General features: G+C 38.3%; 1 protein-coding gene across 1 annotated transcript in view; it reads left to right on the top strand.

Moving 5' to 3' along the window:
* Window positions 1-767: 767 nt before the first annotated feature.
* The window catches only part of LOC106095266 (protein scylla-like), a 28,201-nt gene continuing 4,436 nt past the window's right edge, over window positions 768-24,532 (top strand). The window contains exon 1 of the mRNA XM_059360818.1: window positions 768-1,329. Within this exon, the coding sequence (XP_059216801.1) occupies window positions 1,254-1,329 (76 nt within the window). The 5' untranslated portion in view covers window positions 768-1,253. The remainder of the gene's footprint in view (window positions 1,330-24,532) is intronic.

Raw genomic sequence — 24,532 nt, 5'->3', positions numbered from 1 at the left:
ATTTTATAGGGTCGGAAATGGATATTGTGATGTGTTGCAAACGGAATAACAAAATGAATATACCCTCACCCTTCGGTGGTGGGTATAACAAAATAGACAAAACAAGCAGAGAGCGAGCGTAAAAAACAATTTTGTTGTAAGTGTATGCGAAATAACTCAATTAATAAGAGAGCGCTAGCAAGACAAGAGAAATAGAGATGAAAATTTCTTATTTTTGGTGGTGAAGAGCTAAGGAAATGTCATTATATTAGGCAAGAGAAACGTGGAGTAATGTACAATTGAGTAACTTCCAAAGAGAGCGCTCCTCTATTAGAGACTAAATTAGAAAGAAGAGACAAAATGAGATACATGGAGAACAATAGTAAAATTTCTTAACTAAACTCTTGATACAGTAAAAGCTAAAAAAAATAAAGTTTTAATAATGAATTATTTTAAACGATTCTTATTTTTAATCTTCAGTAATAAACCAACTCCATGGAACAGCTTCTTACAGAAGTTTTTAACTGTTTCCAAGCTATAAGTTAAGATACAAAGCCAGCTGTTTAACATCAAATGTTTCCACATTTTTTTTCTTTCTCTAATTAACTTACACCCTTCCGCCAGTTTCACCCATTTAAGTATATTTCACTCAATGACCAAACGGAGAACTTTCCTCCCTAAACCTCTCACTCTAGCTTTTTCCCTCACCGGTGGTGGGCTGTTCGAAACTCAAATGGCCCAGCCGGGACTATAAATGCAGCGCCACACAGCTGTTCGCCTCAGTTGCTGTTAAACACTGCTGATATTCACACTTAAATGGAAATAGAGCAGCGCAAGCAAATTAATTAAAACGTTTTCTATTAAATAACTACAAAAATTTCGGTGATACTAAAATTAAAATTAGTTTGTTGTGATTTTTAAACATATGAAAAGAAACAAGTTTTTTTAACAAACAACTTTTATGAAAATATATATTTGAATATCAGAGTGCGTATATGACTTATATGGGCAAATCTAATATTGCCAAATTTAAAAAATCATTGTTTTTAATTAGAAAAACATAAAAATATGAAATAAAAAGGAACTGTGATTTCCTGGTTTATCTTTAACCAGAACAAAAAAGTATGAACTAAACTGTGCATTTAAATGTTTTTTCTTTTTGACAAAAAAAGTTAACAAATTTATTAAAAAAGGTTTTTTCAAGATAATAAAATCTTAAAACCTTTTGAAAGTTTTATTTGTAATACTTGTGCATCAAAGCTAAACCAGATAAAATGGAAGTGTTATCAATGCAAAATCAATACCCTGAACGTTTTACGATTATCGCCAGAGCTACAACAAAAGCTAATGGTAGGTTACAAAATTATATGGCAACAAAAAAATTATTTTGTGAAATATTGAGAAATAAAAAACGAGAAGAAACAATAATGTTTATTAAAAACTTTATAGGAAAAACTCAACAAGAGTATATGCGTAGGCAAAAGAACGAGTTTTACCAGCTAAACAAAAGCAAAAATTTTTTTTTTGTTCAAATGCCGACGGGTAAATGGTAACAATATTTTCAAGATAATATGAGAAATTTTTTACTTCTTACAGAATATGTGATTTGTGAAAATGGCCAGTGAGTGGATTGTGCATTTTATTTCAACCTTTTTGCAAAATGTTGGTTTTATTTATAATAAGGTTAGATTAACAGTGCAAAACATTAAAAGACTTCTTCTAGGTAAAATTCAATGCAGTTTTAAGATTATTATTAAATAACAAGTTTGAATCATATTTGTGATTTTTTTAAAAAAATATTGTTTGTGAAGTTTTTTATTCAAAAAGTTTTCGTAAACACTCTTTTTAATGGGAGACCAGAGAAAAAGGGTATACAAGGTGTATTACCACTGTAATATTTTCATGTACTTTGCCTTGTTTTCATGGAAAACATTTACCGTTTGGGAGTTAAGTTTTATCAACGTTTCCTGGTTACAGCGGTTTTGTTTAAGTTTAAGTTCCCATGATTAATTTGCCCCTTTTCATAATGTTACGTATAATGTCGTAATTTTGAATGGCCTATGATGACTTAAATCTTTTTCGAAATAGTAAATCTCTTGTCTTAACTAAAAAAATAGCTGGTTCGCCAAGCGGTTATAAAACATATTGGAAGTGATGGAACCAGTTAAATAACTTCCGCCTGTGTGTGGAGATGCGATTATCTGTTTATATATTTTTTTTAAATTCATTTTCAGGAATAACAAGTAAAAGCGTGTTAAGTTCGGCCGGGCCGAATCTTATATACCCTCCACCATGGATCGCTTTTGTCGAGTTCTTTTCCCGGCATCTCTTCTTAGGCAAAAAAAGATAAAAGAAAAAATTTGCTCTGCTATTAGAGCGATATCAAGATATGGTCCGGTTTGGACCACAATTAAATTATATGTAGGAGACCTGTGTAAAATGTCAGCCAATTCGAATAAGAATTGCGCCCTTTGGGGGCTCAAGAAGTAAAAAAGAGAGATCGATTTATATGGGAGCTGTATCGGGCTATAGACCGATTCAGACCATAATAACACGTATGTTGATGGTCATGAGAGGATCCGTCGCACAAAATTTCAGGCAAATCGGATAATAATTGCGACCTCTAGAGGCTCAAGAAGTCAAGACCCAAGATCGGTTAATATGGCAGCTATATCAGGTTATAAACCGATTTGAACCTTATTTGACACAGTTGTTGAAAGTAAGAATAAAATACGTCATGCAAAATTTCAGCCAAATCGGATAAGAATTGCGCCCTCTAAAAGCTCAAGAAGTCAAGTCCCCAGATCTGTTTATATGAGAGCTATATCAGGTTATGAACCGATTTGACCCATAGTCGACGCAGTTGTTGGATATCATAACAAAACACGTCGTGCAAAATTTCATTCCAATCGGATAATAATTGCGCACTCTAGAGGCTCAAGAAGTCAAGACCCAAGATCGGTTTATATGGCAGCTATATCAAAACATAGACCGATATGGCCCATTTACAATACCAACCGACCTACACTAATAAGAAGTATTTGTGCAAAATTTCAAGCGGCTAGCTTTACTCCTTCGGAAGTTAGCGTGACAGACAGACAAACGTACATGGCTAGATCGACATAAAATGTGGCGACGATCAAGAATATATATTCTTTATGGGGTCTCAGATTTATTTTTCGAGTAGTTACAAACAGAATGACGAAATTAGTATACCCCCCATCCTATAGTGGAGGGTACAAAAAATTCAAAACTGAAATGAATAGAAATAAATTTTCTGCACATGAGTTAGATATTTAAGTCGGTTCTTTCTAAATTATTATTTTAAATTTGAGTTGAACTATTTCCTGTTAATTTTTCATACTTTTATTGTATTTTCAAGTTTTTAATGATGATTTGCTTTAAAAATTTCTTTTTGATTAAAATTTTTCCATGAGGCTTTTCCTTTCAAATGTAAACATTTTTTGGTATATATTAAATCTAGATCTTATTTGTCATAAAAGTGTTTTTACCTATCGCTATAGCAAGAATTAAAATGAATTTTATTTCCTTACCAAACGAAATTTTTTCGTAATGCCTTTTCGATATTTCAAAATGTTTCTTTCTTCCAATTTTAAGACCATAGGCTATTAAAAATATCGATTCTATTGCCAGAAATTGAAATGTCTTTTTGTTTTGATTTTATAATTTCTTTGCATTCTTTTTTGTGAAACTCAAAGTTGGACATCGAAAATGTAAAAATGTCATAAATTTTGGTGTCATTAAATTTTATGCGTTTTAAACAAATAAAAAAAATAAATAAATAAACATTTTGCAGTAATTTTCAATTTCAGAAAAAACAAAAATAGATATATTTAAGAATTTTAATAAATTTTTCTTGCTTTTGTAACAAATTTTAATGAAATTTAGAGACGCGTTAAGTTCGTTTTGAAAAAGAACTTAACGAAAATCGGCTTTATTTTTTGCTTTTCAAAATAGAAAAATAACGTACTTAAATAAGAAAGTATAATATAAAAGAAAATTTTTGTAAATCCCCTAAAAAGTTTAAAATTCGAGAACCAATTTTATCCAACTGAATCAAATTAGATATAATTTGATTCATTTATATAGGACAGACATAAATGGATCTGAATATATCAAGTTTTGAACTCGGGACTTAATTTATTCTGAACTTGAAATAAAAACCTATATTTAAATTTGATATATTTTGTATATAACAATGCCTGCAAAAGTACAGAATTTATCAAAATGTGAATTATTTTATTTGGTTGTTGTAATAGCACCGGAATACATATATATATATTTTGTTTTTGTATATTACAAAAAATATGACTAATAGTTACAAGTACACTGTCCTTCCAGATACCATTTGTGATTATATTTTTCGGAATTTCTATATCTCTCTTTCGCTTGTCCTTGCATATGCCAGTCTACGACATTTCTGGCTATATTTTTCGGAACTTCTGAGTCGACGGGCGAAGTGTTTGTTCTTATTATACCCTCCACCATAAGATGGGGGGTATACTAATTTCGTCATTCTGTTTGTAACTACTCGAAATATTCGTCTAAGACCCCATAAAGTATATATATTCTTGATCGTCGTGAAATTTTATGTCGATCTAGCCATGTCCGTCCGTCTGTCCGTCCGTCCGTCCGTCCGTCCGTCTGTCTGTCGAAAGCACGCTAACTTCCGAAGGAGTAAAGCTAGCCGCTTGAAATTTTGCACAAATACTTCTTATTAGTGTAGGTCGGTTGGTATTGTAAATGGGCCATATCGGTCTATGTTTTGATATAGCTGCCATATAAACCGATCTTGGGTCTTGACTTCTTGAGCCTCTAGAGTGCGCAATTCTTATCCGATTGGAATGAAATTTTGCATGACGTGTTTTCTTATGATATCCAACAACTGTGCAAAGTATGGTTCAAATCGGTCCATAACCTGATATAGCTGCCATATAAACCGATCTTGGGTCTTGACTTCTTGAGCCTCTAGCGTGTGCAATTCTTATCCGATTGGAATGAAATTTTGCACGACGTGTTTTGTTATGATATCCAACAACTGTGCCAAGTATGGTTCAAATCGGTCCATAACCTGATATAGCTGCCATATAAACCGATCTTGGGTCTTGACTTCTTGAGCCTCTAGAGTGCGCAATTCTTATCCGATTGAAATGAAATTTTGCACGACGTATTTTCTTATTATATCCAACAACAATGCCAAGTATGGTTCAAATCGGTCCATAACCTGATATAGCTACCATATAAACCGATCTTGGGTCTTGACTTCTTGACCCTCTAGAGGGCGCAATTCTTATCCGATTGGAATGGAATATCGCACGACGTGTTTTGTTATGATATCCAACAACTGTGCCAAGTATGGTTCAAATCGGTTTATAACCTGATATAGCTGTCATATAAACAGATCTGGGGATTTGATTTCTTGAGCTTCTAGAGGGCGCAATTCCTATCCGATTTAGCTGAAATTTTGCATGACGTATTTTATTTTTACTTTCAACAACTGTGTCAAATAAGGTTCAAATCGGTTCATAACCTGATATAGCTGCCATATAAACCGATCTGGGATCTTGACTTCTTGACCCCTAGAGGTTTAATTGTGGTCCGAACCGGACCATGTCTTGATATCGTTTTAATAGCAGAGCAACTCTTTTCTTATATCCTTTTTTGCCTAAGAAGAGATGCCGGGAAAAGAACTCCACCAATCCATGGTGGAGGGTATATAAGATTCGGCCCGGCCGAACTTAGCACGCTTTTACTTGTTTTTATATTTCTTAATTTAAAATACGGTTTGGTCGGAAAATTCGAAGCGTTTGTTGTAGGCAGCGATTTATAAAAACTTTGATTTTGCGGGAGATCGCTTGTGTCAAGCTCCAAGTTGTATATACAATAAAAAAGATTTCACACTACTGTTGAAGATTCTGACTTTTGTATTAAATCAGATGGCACTGCATCTATAAACTTATTGAGTTTGATACGTTAACGGATGTCGGTTTCTGTTCCTCCGTCCTTAGTAATTTTGCTGCCAAGATGGGAATAGTTGTCAAATATCTTGAATGATATGGCCGTTTGTAGTGAGCGATGTTAGATTTTTATACCCTCCACCATAAGATGAGGGGTATACTAATTTCGTCATTCTGTTTGTAACTACTCGAAATATTCATCTGAGACCCCATAAAGTATATATATTCTTGATCGTCGTGATATTTTATGTCGATCTAGCCATGTCCGTCCGTCCGTCTGTCTGTCGAAAGCACGCTAACTTTCGAAGGAGTAAAGCTAGCCGCTTGAAATTTTGCACAAATACTTCTTATTAGTGTAGGTCGGTTGGGATTGTAAATGGGCCATATCGGTCCATAACCTGATATAGCCACCATATAAACCGATCTTGGGTCTTGACTTCTTGAGCCTCAAGAGTGCGCAATTCTTATCCGATCACAATGAAACTTTGCACGACGTGTTTTGTTATGATATCCAACAACTGTGCCATGTATGGTTCAAATCGGTACATAACCTGATATAGCTGCCATATAAACCGATCTTGAGTCTTGACTTCTTGAGCCTCTAGAGGGCGCAATTCTTATCCGATTGGAATGAAATTTTGCGCGACGTGTTTTGTTATGATACCCAACAACTGTGCCAAGTATGGTTTAAATTGGTCCATAACCTGATATAGCTGCCATATAAACCGATTTTGGGTCTTGACTTCTTGAGCCTCTAGAGGGCACAATTCTTATCCGATTTGAATGAAATTTTGCACGAAGTATTTCGTTATGATATCCAACAATTGTGCTAAGTATGGTTGAAATCGGTCCATAACCTGATATAGCTGTCATATAAACAGATCTGGGGATTTGACTTCTTGAGCTTCTAGAGGGCGCAATTCCTATCCGATTTGGCTGAAATTTTGCATGACGTATTTTATTTTTGCTTTCAACAACTGTGTCAAATAAGGTTCAAATCGGTTCATAACCTGATATAGCTGCCATATAAACCGATCTGGGATCTTGACTTCTTGACCCCTAGAGGTCGCAATTATTATCCGATATGCCTGAAATTTTGTACGATGGATCCTCTCATGACCATCAACAAACGTGTTTATTATGGTCTGAATCGGTCTATAGCCCGATACAGATCCCATATAAATCGTTCTCTCTATTTTACTTCGTGTGCCGCAATGGGCGCAATTCTTATACGAATTGGCTGAAATTTTACACAGGTCTCCAACATATAATTTAATTGTGGTCCGAACCGGACCATATCTTGATATCGTTTTAATAGCAGAGCAACTATTTTCTTATATCCTTTTTTGCCTAAGAAGAGATGCCGGGAAAACAACTCGACAAATGCGATCCATGGTGGAGGGTATATAAGATTCGGCCCGGCCGAACTTAGCACGCTTTTACTTGTTTATCTTATTCTCATCAATTTGGTCTTAGTTATGTTTATTTTTAGGCCTGCTTTGGCCGCGTTTTCATTCATTACTTTTAAATGCTCAAGGCAATGCCCAAAGAGCCGTCATCCGCGTAGTCGATATTTCCAAGGAAGTCGTTTTTACCTCAGCGAATTCCATAGGATGCCTCAGCATCAATCGGCTCTAAGACGGAGTCGAGTAATATTAACAAGTAAAAACGTAATAAATTTGACCGGGCCGAATCTTCGAAACCCACCACCATGGATTCTGCGTAAAATTGACACAAAATAAAATTAGCATAAGTTTACTCGACGTACCAAATTTCTGTCAAACCAGGCAAAAATGAAAGCTTTTAGGAACCGAAAAAGGATAATCGAGATACCTGTTCATATGGGAGCTACATCAGGTTAAATACCGATTTGGACCATGCTTGGTTGGAAGTCGTAAAAGAACACTACATGCAAAATTTCAGCCCAATCGGATAACAATTGCGGCTTCTAAGGGCTAAATATGTCAAATCGGGAGATCGGTTTATATAGGAGATATATCCAAATCGGAACCGATAAAGCCCAGACTAGGTTAGTATACCCCCATCCTATGGTGGTGGGCTTAAAAATTGCGTCGGAAATAGGATACACCCCTGCTTCACTCCTTTATCGATCCCGAAAGGATAGCTCTGTTTTCCATTCAAACGGACTGAAACTTCAGCATTCCTATACAGCTCCCTAACTACAGCCACGATCTTTTCTGGGATGCTCTTATTCAATAGCGTCCTCCACATAGAACTTGTCGAAACTGTATCTAAAGCACGCTCGAAGCCGATGAAGAAAAGGTGTACGTGTGTTAATACATACATAATACATACATAATAGTTCTGCAGACTGTTCAATAATTATACGCAAGGAGTTTATGTGGTTGGCACAAGAACGTTCTGGCCAGAAACCCGCCTTTTCCTTCCGCAAAATTCTGTCGAGTGCAGGCGAAATACGCTGAAGCAGAAGGGTTGCCATTACCTTATTTATTGTGTTTAGCAATGTTATCCCTCTCCATTTTTTACACTGGATGAGGTGACCCTTCTTTGGGATCGTTACATTTGGATCCCAGGCCTGTCTGATGATTGGGGTGATTGATTGAGAATTGGGTGTGCCCCATACCGCAACAGTTCGGTAGTTTTAGTGAGACCATGAAGGCCGTTTTTGAGTGATACCATGACGGCCTCACTTTCTTCGCAGGTTGGTGGGGCTGTAGATATATCCCTACGTGGGGTTCGGTGCACTGGGGGAATAAGAGGGCCGGAGTTCACGTCCTCGGTTGTTGGTCCTTCGAAGCTTAAAAGTCCGCGCCATCGCTCTAATTGATGTTTGGGCGCTGTTAATTCCGAACCGTCCACATCTTTTATTATTATTGAGGTTGGCCTTATATTGTTGCTGCTCACTTGTTCTATTGACTCGTAAACGCAACGTATGTTTCCAATATGAGCTGCATTTTCGGCTTGCTCTGCTAGCATATTAAAGTATATTCGCTTTTCTCTGCGAACTAGGCGGAGGCGCGATATTCAATCCTGGCTGCGGTTTTTGTTACACTGTATTTTGCCCGTAGCATTGCGTTGCCTAGACGTTTCCGGTACTTTTGTCCTCTATAGTTTCGTTGCTTATTCATGGTTCTGGGGATCGTCTAGCAAAGCCAATGATAGGCGGGCCGTCACCGTACATGCTGCTGTTATATAAGAGCTACAAAATACCACCCATACCATGTCTGGGTTGCTTTTCGGTTAATGCTGTCGTCCGAGTTTTCTCGGTTTTTTAGGTGAAAGAGGGTGAACTTTGTGCTTTTTGTTTGAGTCCTTTTCAAAAGGTAGAATGACCACAAAGAGTATATGGTCACTATCCATGTCGGCTCCACGCCTAGTTTTCACATCCAACAACGAACACAGGTAAAGTTTGCTGGTAAGTACGTGGTCGATTTGATTACGGGTGAGGCCATCGGGTGATTTCCAAGTATATTTGTGTATGTTTTTATGGGGGAATTGTGTGTCTTCAATAAAAAGCAGGATTCTTGCGCAGAAGTCAACCAATCTGTCGCCATTGTCATTCCTGGTATCGCCAAGACCTTGCATTCCCATGATAGATTGTAGATTATTTTTGTTATTGCCCACCTTGGCATTGAAAACTACCATAACAAGTATAATGCCTCATTTTGGTAGAGAGTATGTCAATGAATCGAGTTGGGAATAGAATTGATCCTTTTTTTCGTCCTCATCTGAGCGTGACCCTCTGCCGACCCTATTGCACGGTCCCATCGTATTCGTATCCGTGCAAGCGGAACACATCCCGTCATATCTGACGATCTTTCCCCCTCCACGACCCGGGGAGGTTTCCTATGAGAGAAGTAGCATGGAGACTTCGCACGGAGTTTGTATTTGAAACAAATTACCCACCCATTTTGTTTAAGATTAAACTAGGAAAGTAGTAGTAGTTTCAGTAAAATAATATCTTATATATAAAAATCAATTTGATTTTGTTTGTTTGTCGGTTTGTTTGTTAGTTCCGTGTATACTCAAAAACGACTTAACCGATTACCTTGATTTTTTTACAGATGATGTAGGTTGATCTGGAAGGTGCAATAGGCAATATATTTTTTTGTATCGAATGGAGGCGGACCCTCCCCCTTACCCCAAAAACACCACCCAAAATCCAAAGTGGACCTATCGATACAATATTTAATGAACTTTCATGTCAATAAGGGACTCAAATACCTTTAATGGGCATAATAGCCGACAATGGCTATATGGGAGTAGATTAGTAAAATGACATTAAAACTAATGTTATAGTATCTAGGCGGCGCTTAACCTCCTTTAAACAACTCAAATATGTAGGCCATGATGGGTCTTTATGACAATATTTGACTCAAATGAAAGGTATTTGAGAGTAAGCCCCAAAGCTCCCCTCCAAACCGTACATATATATCGACCATGACAATTTCACGCTTAAATGAAAGGTATTTGGGGGTAGAGCAAGAATTTGACATCCATATTTCGGTGAAATGTCTGAGGTGCCATCCCATCCCCAAAGAGCACTCCCCGTCAAATGGATATATAGACCTATCACGACAATATATGGCTCAAATTAACGACCATGGTACAATAATATGTAGCTCATGTAAAAGCTATTTGAGAGTATGGCACGAAGTTTATATTTACTTTCAGGGCCATGTGTCTGGTTGGCCACCTCACTCCCCAAATACACCGAAAAACGGAAAAATTTACCCATTGCAATATAGGATTCCAAAGACACCTATAAGGGAGTAGCAAACATTTGCCCATGAAGATTTCACTGAAGTGAATTCGAATCCTGGCGAGAACATCAAAAAAATGTTCAGCGGTGGTTATCCTCTCCTAATGCCAGCGACATTTGTGAGGAACTATGCCATTTGAAATAATGATATGGCAGGTGTCGCACTGCGGCACACGTTCGGACTCGGCTATAAAATGGAGGCCCCTTATCATTAGTCTTTAACTTGAATTGGACAGTACTCATTGATTTGCGAGATGTTTGCCTCTATTCCTTAATGGAATCTTCAAATTGTTGTTTATTTAATACTAGCTGACCGCGCCCGCTCCGATGCGCTTTCTTTTACTTTATATTTAACAAAAGTTTCCTTGGAATATTTATTTCGACAATTAAAAAGCTTTTAGTGAAATACCATGCTACCAAAATAGTATATCGCTTGACAAACAGTTTAACAATTTAAGTGCCTTTATCTCAATCCCATAGGATCTTTATTGGTCTACGAATTTAAGTTTGGATGTAAGGTGTACTCCATTCTTAAAATACTTTATTTCAGCCCGATATTCTCATGATGTCTGATTTAGTGGTGTTTTCGGGGGAGAGGTGGTTCCCCAGATACTTGGCCCTGAAAAAATATCAGCATCGTGCTCTTCTCTCAAAAACCAATTAGTTATACCCCATATTGCCATTGGCTTAAGAGGAGTTTACAGGAGGAGGCATCCCCCAAACACATGGCCCAGAAATGGGTTATCAAATTCGTTTTCTAATTTCAAATACCTTTCATTTGAGCCACATATTGGCATGGTCGAAAAATGTTTTTTTCTTTGGGGGTGTTTTGGGAAAGGGGTGATGCCCTAAATACATGGTTCTAAATTTGGATATCAAATACGTATTCTACCTTTATTTGAGCCCCATATTGCGATGGTCACTAAAAAATTGCTGTTTGTGGGGCATTTTGGGAAAGCGGTAGACCCCCAGAAAATTGGTCCCGAAAATGGGTATCAATTCTTGCTCTACCCCCCAATACCTTTCATTTAAGCTCCACATTGACATGGTCGGTAAATATGCCCGATTAAGGGGTGTTTTGGGGATTGAGGTGGTCGCCCCAACACTAAGCCCGGAAAATATATCAGCAATGTGCTCTATTCTCATACATCATTTATTTGAACCCCATATTGCCATTGCCCTCAGTATTGGATATCAAATTCGTTTTCTAATCTCATTTAAACTTCTTATTGCAAAAGTCAGCAAATATGTCCGGTTTGGGGTATTGGCCCTAAAAACTATAAATATCTAATTCCACTCTCTTTAAGGCCCAAATTGTCTTGGTGAGCAAATACGTCCTATTTGGGGGTTGTTATGGTGGTGGGACGTCCGCTAGACAGTTGGCCCCTAATGTTGATATCAGATACGTGGTCTACTCCCACATACCTTTAATTTGATCCCCATATTTCTATACTCGGCAAACATGACCGGCTTGGTGGGTGTTTTGGGTGTGGGGGGCCACTCAGTGAGTTTGCCTTGAAAATATATATCAGATTCGTGTTCCACTTTAAAAACCTTTTATTTTTGCGTCATATTGCAATAGTCACAAAATACTTACTATTTGGGTGGTGTTGTGGGGTTGGCGTGGCACCATAGACACTTTTCCCGAATATTAATATCAAACTCGTGCTTTACTCCCAAAGACCTTTCATTTGAGACCCATGTTGCTATGGTCGTAAATTTGTCCCCTTAGGAGGATGTTTTTGGTGAGAGGCGGCCCCCAAACACTTGGTCCCATTTTGGATATCAGATTCGTATTCTACAATCAAATACCTTTTATTTAAGCCCCATATTCCCATGGTCACTAAATAAGTCCTGTTTGGGGGGTGTTTTGGGAAAGCGGTGGACCCCCAGAAACGTGATCCCACATTTGGATATCAGATTCGTATTCTACTCGCAAATACCTTTCATTTGAGTGCCATATTGCCATGGTCGGTAAATATGTCCAATTTAGGGGTGTTTGGGGCTTGGGGTGGTCCCCCTAGCATTTGGTCCGACAAATGGATATCAGATACGTTTTCTTATCCTAAATACCTTTCATTTAAGTCCCATATTGTCGTTATTGGTCTAAATATATGTTTGGTAGGTTTTAGGGTGGGGCAGCCCCCCTAGGTACTTCATCCGAAATTTGTATACTAAATTTTAATTTTTAGGGTACTATATGAGAGCACACAAAATTTCGCTTAAATCGCACTACCCATCTTCGAGATCTGGCGTTCTGAAAATAAGGGGAAAGGGGGAGGGTCTGCCCCTCCTTCAGATATCCAAAAATTGTTGTACCCTATTTTTACCACGGGGTCATTATGCAACATCTGTGAAAATTTCAAAAAAATCGGTTCAGCCGGAACACACAAACATACATACAAACACACAAACAAACAAATCTACAAACAAACACAAATTGATTTTTATACCCTCCACCATAAGATGGGGGGTATACTAATTTCGTCATTCTGTTTGTAACTACTCGAAATATTCGTCTGAGACCCCATAAAGTATATATATTCTTGATCGTCGCGACATTTTATGTCGATCTAGCCATGTCCGTCCGTCTGTCCGTCCGTCCGTCCGTCCGTCCGTCCGTCCGTCCGTCCGTCTGTCTGTCGAAAGCACGCTAACTTCCGAAGGAGTTAAGCTAGCCGCTTGAAATTTTGCACAAATACTTCTTATTAGTGTAGGTCGGTTGGTATTGTAAATGGGCCATATCGGTCCATGTTTTGATATAGCTGCCATATAAACCGATCTTGGGTCTTGATTTCTTGAGCCTCTAGAGTGCGCAATTCTTATCCGATTGGAATGAAATTTTGCACGACGTGTTTTGTTATTATGTCCAACAACTGCGCGAAGTAAAGTTCAAATCGGTCCATAACCTGATATAGCTGCCATATAAACCGATCTTGGGTCTTGACTTCTTGAGCCTCTATCGTGCGCAATTCTTATCCGATCAGAATGAAATTTTACACGACGTGTTTTGTTATTATGTGCAACAGCTGTGCCAAGTATGGTTCAAATCGGTTCATAACCTGATATAGCTGCCATATAAACCGATCTTGGGTCTTGACTTCTTGAGCCTCTAGAGTGCGCAATTCTTATCCGATTGAAATGAAATTTTACACGACGTGTTTTGTTATTAAATCCAACAACTGTGCCAAGTATGGTTCAAATCGGCCCATAACCTGATATAGCTGCCATATAAACCGATCTTGGGGTCTTGACTTCTTGAGCCTCTAGAGAGCGCAATTCTTATCCAAATGGAATGGAATTTCGCACGACGTGTTTTGTTATGATACCCAACAACTGTGCCAAGTATGGTTGAAATCGGTTCATAACCTGATATAGCTGCCATATAAACCGATCTTGGGTCTTGACTTCTTGAGCCTCTAGAGGGAACAATTCTTATCCGATTTGAATGAATTTTTGCCCGAAGTATTTCGTTATGATATCCAACAACTGTGTCAAGTATGGTTGAAATCGGTCTATAACCTGATATAGCTGTCATACAAACAGATCTGGGGATTTGACTTCTTGAGCTTTTAGAGGGCGCAATTCCTATCCGATTTGGCTGAAATTTTGCATGACGTATTTTATTTTTACTTTCAACAACTGTGTCAAATAAGGTTCAAATCGGTTCATAACCTGATATAGCTGCCATATAAACCGATCTGGGATCTTGACTTCTTGACCCCTAGAGGTCGCAATTATTATCCGATATGCCTGAAATTTTGTACGATGGATCCTCTCATGGTCTGAATCGGTCTATAGCCCGATACAGACCCCATATAAATCGTTCTCTCTATTTTACTTCGTGAGCCCCAATGGGCGCAATTCTTATACGAATTGGCTGAAATTTTACACAGGTCTCCAACATATAATTTAATTGTGGTCCGAACCGGACCATATCTTGATATCGTTTTAATAGCAGAGCAACTCTTTTCTTATATCCTTTTCTGCCTAAGAAGAGATGCCGGGAAAAGAACTCGACAAATGCGATCCATGGTGGAGGGTATATAAGATTCGGCCCGGCCGAACTTAGCACGCTTTTACTTGTTTCTTTTATCTTTTTATACCCTCCACCATAAGATGGGGGGTATACTAATTTCGTCATTCTGTTTGTAACTACTCGAAATATTCGTCTAAGACCCCATAAAGTATATATATTCTTGATCGTCGTGAGATTTTATGTCGATCTAGCCATGTCCGTCCGTCTGTCCGTCCGTCCGTCCGTCCGTCCGTCTGTCTGTCGAAAGCACGCTAACTTCCGAAGGAGTAAAGCTAGCCGCTTGAAATTTTGCACAAATACTTCTTATTAGTGTAGGTCGGTTGGTATTGTAAATGGGCCATATCGGTCCATGTTTTGATATAGCTGCCATATAAACCGATCTTGGGTCTTGACTTCTTGAGCCTCTAGAGTGCGCAATTCTTATCCGATTGGAATGAAATTTTGCACGACGTGTTTTGTTATGATATCCAACAACTGTGCCAAGTATGGTTCAAATCGGTCCATAACCTGATATAGCTGCCATATAAACCGATCTTGGGTCTTGACTTCTTGAGCCTCTAGAGTGCGCAATTCTTATCCGATTGAAATGAAATTTTGCACGACGTATTTTCTTATTATATCCAACAACAATGCCAAGTATGGTTCAAATCGGTCCATAACCTGATATAGCTACCATATAAACCGATCTTGGGTCTTGACTTCTTGACCCTCTAGAGGGCGCAATTCTTATCCGATTGGAATGGAATATCGCACGACGTGTTTTGTTATGATATCCAACAACTGTGCCAAGTATGGTTCAAATCGGTTTATAACCTGATATAGCTGTCATATAAACAGATCTGGGGATTTGATTTCTTGAGCTTCTAGAGGGCGCAATTCCTATCCGATTTAGCTGAAATTTTGCATGACGTATTTTATTTTTACTTTCAACAACTGTGTCAAATAAGGTTCAAATCGGTTCATAACCTGATATAGCTGCCATATAAACCGATCTGGGATCTTGACTTCTTGACCCCTAGAGGTCGCAATTATTATCCGATATGCCTGATATTTTGTACGATGGATCCTCTCATGACCATCAACTAACGTGTTTATTATAGTCTGAATCGGTTTATAGCCCGATACAGATCCCATATAAATCGTTCTCTCTATTTTACTTCGTGAGCCCCAATGGGCGCAATTCTTATACGAATTGGCTGAAATTTTACACAGGTCTCCAACATATAATTTAATTGTGGTCCGAACCGGACCATGTCTTGATATCGTTTTAATAGCAGAGCAACTCTTTTCTTATATCCTTTTTTGCCTAAGAAGAGATGCCGGGAAAAGAACTCGACAAATGCGATCCATGGTGGAGGGTATATAAGATTCGGCCCGGCCGAACTTAGCACGCTTTTACTTGTTATATATAAGATTTTGCATTGTTTGCTTTCTTGTCGCCCTAGAAACAATGTCTTTAAACTCGTAGATATTTCATTAGCTATGTTAGATTTTTCAAATTCTCAACATCATCATCATAGCCATAATCATACAATCAATAGCACCACCATAGACTTGTTCAATATTGTCTCCCTTTTGCTTAAAGAAATATGAAACAAGTAAAAGCGTGCTAAGTTCGGCCGGGCCGAATCTTATATACCCTCCACCATGGATTGGTGGAGTTCTTTTCCCGGCATCTCTTCTTAGGCAAAAAAGGATATAAGAAAAGAGTTGCTCTGCTATTAAAACGATATCAAGACATGGTCCGGTTCGGACCACAATTAAATTATATGTTGGAGACCTGTGTAAAATTTCAGCCAATTCGTATAAGAATTGCGCCCATTGGGGCTCACGAAGTAAAATAGAGAGAACGATTTATATGGGATCTGTATCGGGCTATAAACCGATTCAGACCATAATAAACACGTTAGTTGATGGTCATGAGAGGATCCATCGTACAAAATTTCAGGCATATCGGATAATAATTGCGACCTCTAGGGGTCAAGAAGTCAAGATCCCAGATCGGTTTATATGGCAGCTATATCAGGTTATGAACCGATTTGAACCTTATTTGACACAGTTGTTGAAAGTAAAAATAAAATACGTCATGCAAAATTTCAGCTAAATCGGATAGGAATTGCGCCCTCTAGAAGCTCAAGAAATCAAATCCCCAGATCTGTTTATATGACAGCTATATCAGGTTATAAACCGATTTGAACCATACTTGGCACAGTTGTTGGATATCATAACAAAACACGTCGTGCGATATTCCATTCCAATCGGATAAGAATTGCGCCCTCTAGAGGGTCAAGAAGTCAAGACCCAAGATCGGTTTATATGGTAGCTATATCAGGTTATGGACCGATTTGAACCATACTTGGCATTGTTGTTGGATATAATAAGAAAATACGTCGTGCAAAATTTCATTTCAATCGGATAAGAATTGCGCACTCTAGAGGCTCAAGAAGTCAAGACCCAAGATCGGTTTATATGGCAGCTATATCAGGTTATGGACCGATTTGAACCATACTTGGCACAGTTGTTGGATATCATAACAAAACACGTCGTGCAAAATTTCATTCCAATCGGATAAGAATTGCACACGCTAGAGGCTCAAGAAGTCAAGACCCAAGATCGGTTTATATGGCAGCTATATCAGGTTATGGACCGATTTGAACCATACTTTGCACAGTTGTTGGATATCATAAGAAAACACGTCATGCAAAATTTCATTCCAATCGGATAAGAATTGCGCACTCTAGAGGCTCAAGAAGTCAAGACCCAAGATCGGTTTATATGGCAGCTATATCAAAACATAGACCGATATGGCCCATTTACAATACCAACCGACCTACACTAATAAGAAGTATTTGTGCAAAATTTCAAGCGGCTAGCTTTACTCCTTCGGAAGTTAGCGTGCTTTCGACAGACAGACGGACGGACGGACGGACGGACGGACGGACGGACGGACGGACGGACAGACGGACGGACATGGCTAGATCGACATAAAATTTCACGACGATCAAGAATATATATACTTTATGGGGTCTTAGACGAATATTTCGAGTAGTTACAAACAGAATGACGAAATTAGTATACCCCCCATCTTATGGTGGAGGGTATAAAAATGAAAATAAACAAGCAAAAAAATCATATTTACGTCACGTCACAAAGAAGAAAGAAAACAAGTAAAAAGACGTTAAGTTCGGCCGGGCCGAACTTTGGATACCCACCACCTCGGGTATATATGTAAACCACCTTTCATCAAAATTCGGTAAAAATTTCATACCTTATACTCATATACCTCATACCGATCTGAACTATATACGACACGGGTGTCGAAAAGCCGAACATAAGTCACTGTGTCAAATTTTAGTGAAATCGGATTATAAATGCGCCTTTTATGGGGCCAAGACTTTAAATCGAGATATCGATCTACATGGCAGCTATATCCAAATCTGGACCGATTTGAACCAAGTTGCATAAACATGTCGAAAAGCCTAACACAAAGCACTGTCCCAAATTTCGGCGAAATCGGACAATAAATGCCTCTTTTTATGGGCCCTAAACCTTAAATCGAGAGATCGGTCTATATGGCAGCTATATGCAAATCTGGACCGATCTGGGCAAAATTAAGGAAGGACGTCGAAAAGCCTAACCAAACTCACTGTGTCAAATTTCAGCGACATCGGACAATAAATGCGTCTTTTATGGCTCCAAAACCTAAAACCTAGATATCGGTCTATATGACAGCTATATCCAAATCTGGACCGATATGTGCGATATTGCAGAAGTATGTCAAGGGGCTTAACTTAACTCACTGTTACAAATTTCGGCGACATCGGACAATAAATGAGCATTTTATGGGCCCAAAACCATAAATTTAGAAATCGGTCTATATGGCAGCTATATCCAAATCTCAACCGATCTGGACCAAATTGCAGAAATATGTCAAAGGACCCAACACAACTCACTGTCCCAAATTTCAGCAAAATCGGATAATGAATGTGGCTTTTATGGGCCTTACACCATAAATCGGAGGATCGATCTATATGGCAGCTATATCCAAATCTGGACCGATCTGATCCAAATTGACGAAGGATGTCAAATGGCCGAACACAACTCACTGCCCCAAATTTCAACAAAATCGGGTAATAAATGTGGCTTTTATGGGCCTAAGACCCTAAATCGGCGGATCAGTCTATATGGGGGCTATATCAAGATATAGTTCGATATAGCCCATCTTCGAACTTAACCTGCTTATGGACAAAAAAAGAATCTGTGCAAAATTTCAGCTCAATATCTCTATTTTTAAAAATTGTAGCGTGATTTCAACAGACAGACGGACAGACGGACGGGCATGTCTAGATCGTCTTAGATTTTTACGCTGATCAAGAATATATATACTTTATAGGGTCGGAAATGGATATTTCGATGTGTTGCAAACGGAATGACAAAATGAATATACCCCCATCCTTCGGTGGTGGGTATAAAAACAAGTAAGAGCGTGCTAAGTTCGCCCGGGTCGAATATTATATACCCTCCACCATTGATCGCATTTGTCGAGTTCAAGAACTGTTATGCTATTGGAGGTATATCAAGTTATAGTGCGATACGGACCATAAATGAATGCTGAACATTGTAAAGGGTGATTTTTTTGTGGTTAGGATTTTCATGCATTAGTATTTGACAGATCACGTGGGATTTCAGACATGGTGTCAAAGAGAAAGATGCTCAGTATGCTTTGACATTTCATCATGAATAGACTTACTAACGAGCAACGCTTGCAAATCATTGAATTTTATTACCAAAATCATCTTCACTCCAAATGCGGCAATTTTGCTTATTTACGTAGCCATTCAACCAGAAATGAGCCTCATCGCTGAACAAAATTTGTCAAAATTTGAACACATTTCGAACCGAACACTGATTTTGGTAATAAAATTCAATGATTTGCAAGCGTTGCTCGTTAGTAAGTCTATTCATAATGAAATGTCAAAGCATACTGAGCATCTTTCTCTTTGACACCATGTCTGAAATCCCACATGATCTGTCAAATACTAATGCATGAAAATCCTAACCTCAAAAAATCACCCTTTAGAAGTCATTGTGTAATATTTCAGTTCATTCGGATGGATAAGAAATGCGCCTTGTAGGGTCTCAAGAATCAAAATCGGGAGATATGTTTATATGGGAGCTGTATCAAGCTACTGATCGATAAGACACGTATGTTGAAGGTCATGAGAGAAGCCGTTGTACAAAATTTCAGCCAAATCGGATGAGAATTCCGCCCTCTAGAGGTTCAAGAAGTCAAGATCCCAGATTGGTTTATATGGCAGCTATATCAGGTTCTATAACGATTTACGCCATACTTAACACAGTTATTGAAAGTCATAACCAAACACCTCGTGCAAAATTTCAGCCAAGTCGGATGAGAACTGATTATTATACTACCAGGGACGAGAATTGCGCCCTCTAGAGGCTCAAGAAGTCAAGACCCAAGATCGGTTTATATGGCAGCTATATCAAAACATGTACCGATTTGAACCACGCTTAGCGTAATTGTTGGAAGTGATACCAAAACACTACATGCAAAATTTCAGTTAAATCGGATGAGAATTGCGCCCTCTAGAGGCTCAAGAAGACAAGACCCAAGATCGGTTTATATGGCAGCTATATCAAAACATTGACCGATTTAAACCATACTTAGCGTAGTTGTTGGAAGTGATACCAAAACACTACTCGCAAAATTTCAGTCAAATCGGATAATAATTGCGCCCTCTAGAAGCGCAATAAGTCAAGACCCAAGATCGGATAATATGGCAGCTATATCAGGTTATGGACCGATTAGGACTATACTTAGCACAGTTGTTGGAAGTGATATCAAAACACTATGTGTGAAATTTCAGTCAAATCGGACGAGAATTGCACCCTCTAGAGGCTCAAGAAGTCAAGACCCAAGATCGGTTTGTATGACAACTATATCAGGTTATGGATCTCTTAGGACCATACTTCGCATAGTTGTTGGAAGCGATATCAAAACACTATGCGCAAATTTCAGTCAAATCGGAATTGCACTCTATATAGCCTCAAGAAATCAAGACCCAAGATCGGTTTATATGGCAGCTATATCATGTTATGGACCGATTAGGACCATACTTCGCGTAGTTGTTGGAAGTGACATCAAAACACTTTGTGCAAAATTTCAATCCCAAGAATGGATTGTAGGGTAGCTATTTAAAAATATGGACCGATTTGGCTCAACCGACCAACATTAATAAGAAGATTTGTGCAAAATTTCAAGCGGCTAGCTCTCCTACTTCAGAAGTTAGCGTGCTTTCGACAGACAGACGGACGGTTGGATGGACAGACGGACGGACATGGCTAGTTCGACTTAAAATGTCACGACGATCACGAATATATATACTTTATGGGGTCTTAGACGCGTATTTCGAAGTGTTACAAACAAAATGACGAAATTAGTATATATATCACGGGTGCGCAATTCTTATCCGATTGAATGAAATTTTGCACGACGTGTTTTGTTACGATATCCAATAACTGTGCTAAGTATGGTTCAAATCGGTCCATAATCTTATATAGCTGTCATATAAACCGATCTTGGGTTTTGACTTCTTGAGCCTCTAGAGAGCGCAATTCTTATCCAATTTGAATGAATTTTGGCACGTAGTATTTTGTTATGATATCCAACAACTGTGCCAAATATGGTTCAAATCGGTTCATAACCTGATATAGCTGCCATATAAACCGATCTGTGATCTTGACTTCTTGAGCCTCTAGAGGTCGCAATTATTATCCGATTTGCCTGAAATTTTGTACGACGGATTCTCTCATGACCATTAACATACGTGTTTATTATGGTCTGAATCGGTATATAGCCCGATACAGCTCCCATATAAATCGATCCCTCTATTTTACTTCTTGAGCCCACAAAGGGCGCAATTCTTATTCGAATTGGCTGACTGATTTAATTGTGGTCCAAACCGGACCATATCTTGATATCGCTCTTATATCTTTTTTTTGCCTAAAAAGAGATGCCGGGAAAAGAACTCGACAAATGCGATCCATGGTGGAGGGTATATAAGATTCGGCCCGGCCGAAGTTAGCACGCTTTTACTTGTTTATACCTATAACCGTAGGATAGGGGGTATATTCATTTAGTCATTCCGTTTGGAACACATCGAAATATAAATTTCCGACCCTACAAAGTATATATATTTCGGATCGTCGTAAAAGACGATTTAACGATGTCCGTGTGTCTGTCCGTCTGTCTATTGTGATCACACTACAGCCTTCAAAAATTGAGATATTGAGCTGAAATTTGGCACAAAAATGTCTTTTGGCCAAATCGGGCCATATTTAGATATAGCTGCTATATAGACTGATTTTCCGATAAAGCGTCTAATGACCATAAATGCTTTATTTTTCATACGATTTCGCTGAAATGTGAGACAGTGAGTAGTAAGGTTAGGCCTCCCGACATCTAAGACAAATATGGTCCATATCGGACTATATTTATACATAGCTGCCGTATATACCGATCTGCCGATAAAGGGTCTGAAGCCAATAAAAGTTTAGAACCCAAATATGCTTCAGATCGGACTATATTTAGATATAGCTTTCATATAGACCGATGTGCCGATTAAGGGTCTGAAACTCGTAAAAGCTTTATTTATTATCCGATTTTGTTGAAATTTGAAACACAAAATTCAACAGTGACTTATTAGCCCACTCAATATCAGTGTCGAATTTGGGTGCGTAAGTTATTAAATTTTCACGGGTAGTATCCCCCCCATCTTATGGTGGAGGGTATAAAAAAGTAAAAGCGTGCTTAGTTCGGCCGGTCCGAATATTGGGAACCCGCCACCATGAATTCTGATAAAAATGTATTCAAAATAAAAATAGTCGAAGGGCATAATTTTATTCTACATACAAAACTTCTGCCAAACCAGCGAAAATTAAAGCTTCTAGGAGCCGAACAAGGATGATCGAGAGAACGGGTTATATGGGAGCTACATCAGGTTACAGAACGATTTAGACCGTATTTAGCACAGTTGTTGGAAGTTATAACAGAACTCTACGTGCAAAATTCAGCCAAATCAGACAAAAATTGTGGCTAGTAAGGGCTCAAGCAGTCAAATCGGGAGATAAGTTTATATGGGACCTATATCAGGTTATAAACCGATTTGGACCGAACTTTGCACAGTTATTGAAAGTCATAACAGAGCATTAATTGCAAAATTTCAGCCAAATCAGACAAATATTGGGGCTACCAGGGGCTCAAGAAGTCAAATGGGGGGATCGGTTATTATGGGATCTATATCTAAATCTGAACCAATATGACCCATTTCAAATCCCCAACGACCTACATCAATATTTAGTGTAGGTGCGAAATTTCAAACGGCTAGCGTTACGCTTTCGACCGCTATCGTGATTTCGACAGGCAGACGGACATGGCTAGGACGACTCAGAACGTCGAGACGATCAAGAATATATATACTTTATGGGGTCTTAGACGAATATTTCGAGGTGTTACAAACGTAATGACTAGATTAGTATACCCCCATCCTATGGTGATGGGTATAAAAAATTAGTTTAAGTCAATAAAAAACAAAGTTGTGTTTCGAAATCTAAAGCAAGACTTATATAGTGGCGGTGGACTCTATTACAACAATGTATTGGCGTAGAAGCAACGGAAAAAACTGTTCTCCCAGCTACAACACTTTTTGTTTAAAATATATCCCTCTAAAAATCTAAAATTTTGTTAGGGTTCACATCTGCAATTTCAAACAGAGGTGGAGCGAGTCATGATTATGTTTGTTTAAAATTAGGGTCTGAATTTTTATGCATAATCAAAATTTTGCGATATTTTTTTTTTTGAAAAATTCGTTGATAATTTGTAGTTAAAGTTAATTTTGTAGACATATAATAACTTGGGAACTTTGAAAAGCTAAATTTTATCGCAGAATATCACGCCAAATAAGGTTTGGCAAACTTTCGATTTTGCATAAAAATCCGGACTCTGGTTGTAATTGTTGAGCAGTGTGTTGTACACTGAGACGACAGCCCGTGCCGATGAAGAAGTCCATCGGGTCAATCCGTTACCTACAACCGGCTGCCATGGGATTGGACTCTAGTTATAATATAGAATTGTGCTTGGAATTATCAATATTTGTGAGGTTCTAAGTTTTATTATTAGTCTACTTTAATAAAGTATGTGAAATTCCTATTACAACTTAATGATTTTTATACCCACCACCGAAGGATGGGGTATATTCATTTTGTCATAAGGTATATATATTCTTGGGCGTCGTAAAAATCGAAGACGATCTAGCCATGTCCGTCCGTCTGACCGTCTGTCTGTTGAAATCAAGCTACAGTCTTTAAAAATAAATTCATAAATTCTTTTTTTGTCCATAGGCAGGTTATGTTTGAAGATGGACTATATCGGACTATGCCTTGATAGCTCCCATATAGACCGATTCGCCGATTTAGGGTCTCAGGCCCATAAAAGCCACATTTATTATTTGACTAGCTGACCCGGACCCGCTCCGCTGCGCCCTCTTTTACTTTATATGGAACAAAAGTTTTATTGGAATATTTATTTTTGACAATTAAAGATCTTTTAGAGAAATACCATGCTACGAAAATCGCTTGACTAACAGTTTAACAATATAAGTGCCTTTATCTGAATCCCATATTATCTTTATTGGTCTATGAATTTAAGTTTGGATGTAGGGTGAACTCCATTCTTAAAATACTTCATTTCAGCACGATATTTTCAAGACGTCT

The sequence above is a fragment of the Stomoxys calcitrans genome, chromosome 1 (assembly GCF_963082655.1).
Source record: "Stomoxys calcitrans chromosome 1, idStoCalc2.1, whole genome shotgun sequence".
NCBI classification, from domain to species: domain Eukaryota; kingdom Metazoa; phylum Arthropoda; class Insecta; order Diptera; family Muscidae; genus Stomoxys; species Stomoxys calcitrans.
This window is presented reverse-complemented; position numbering and strand designations above follow the sequence as displayed.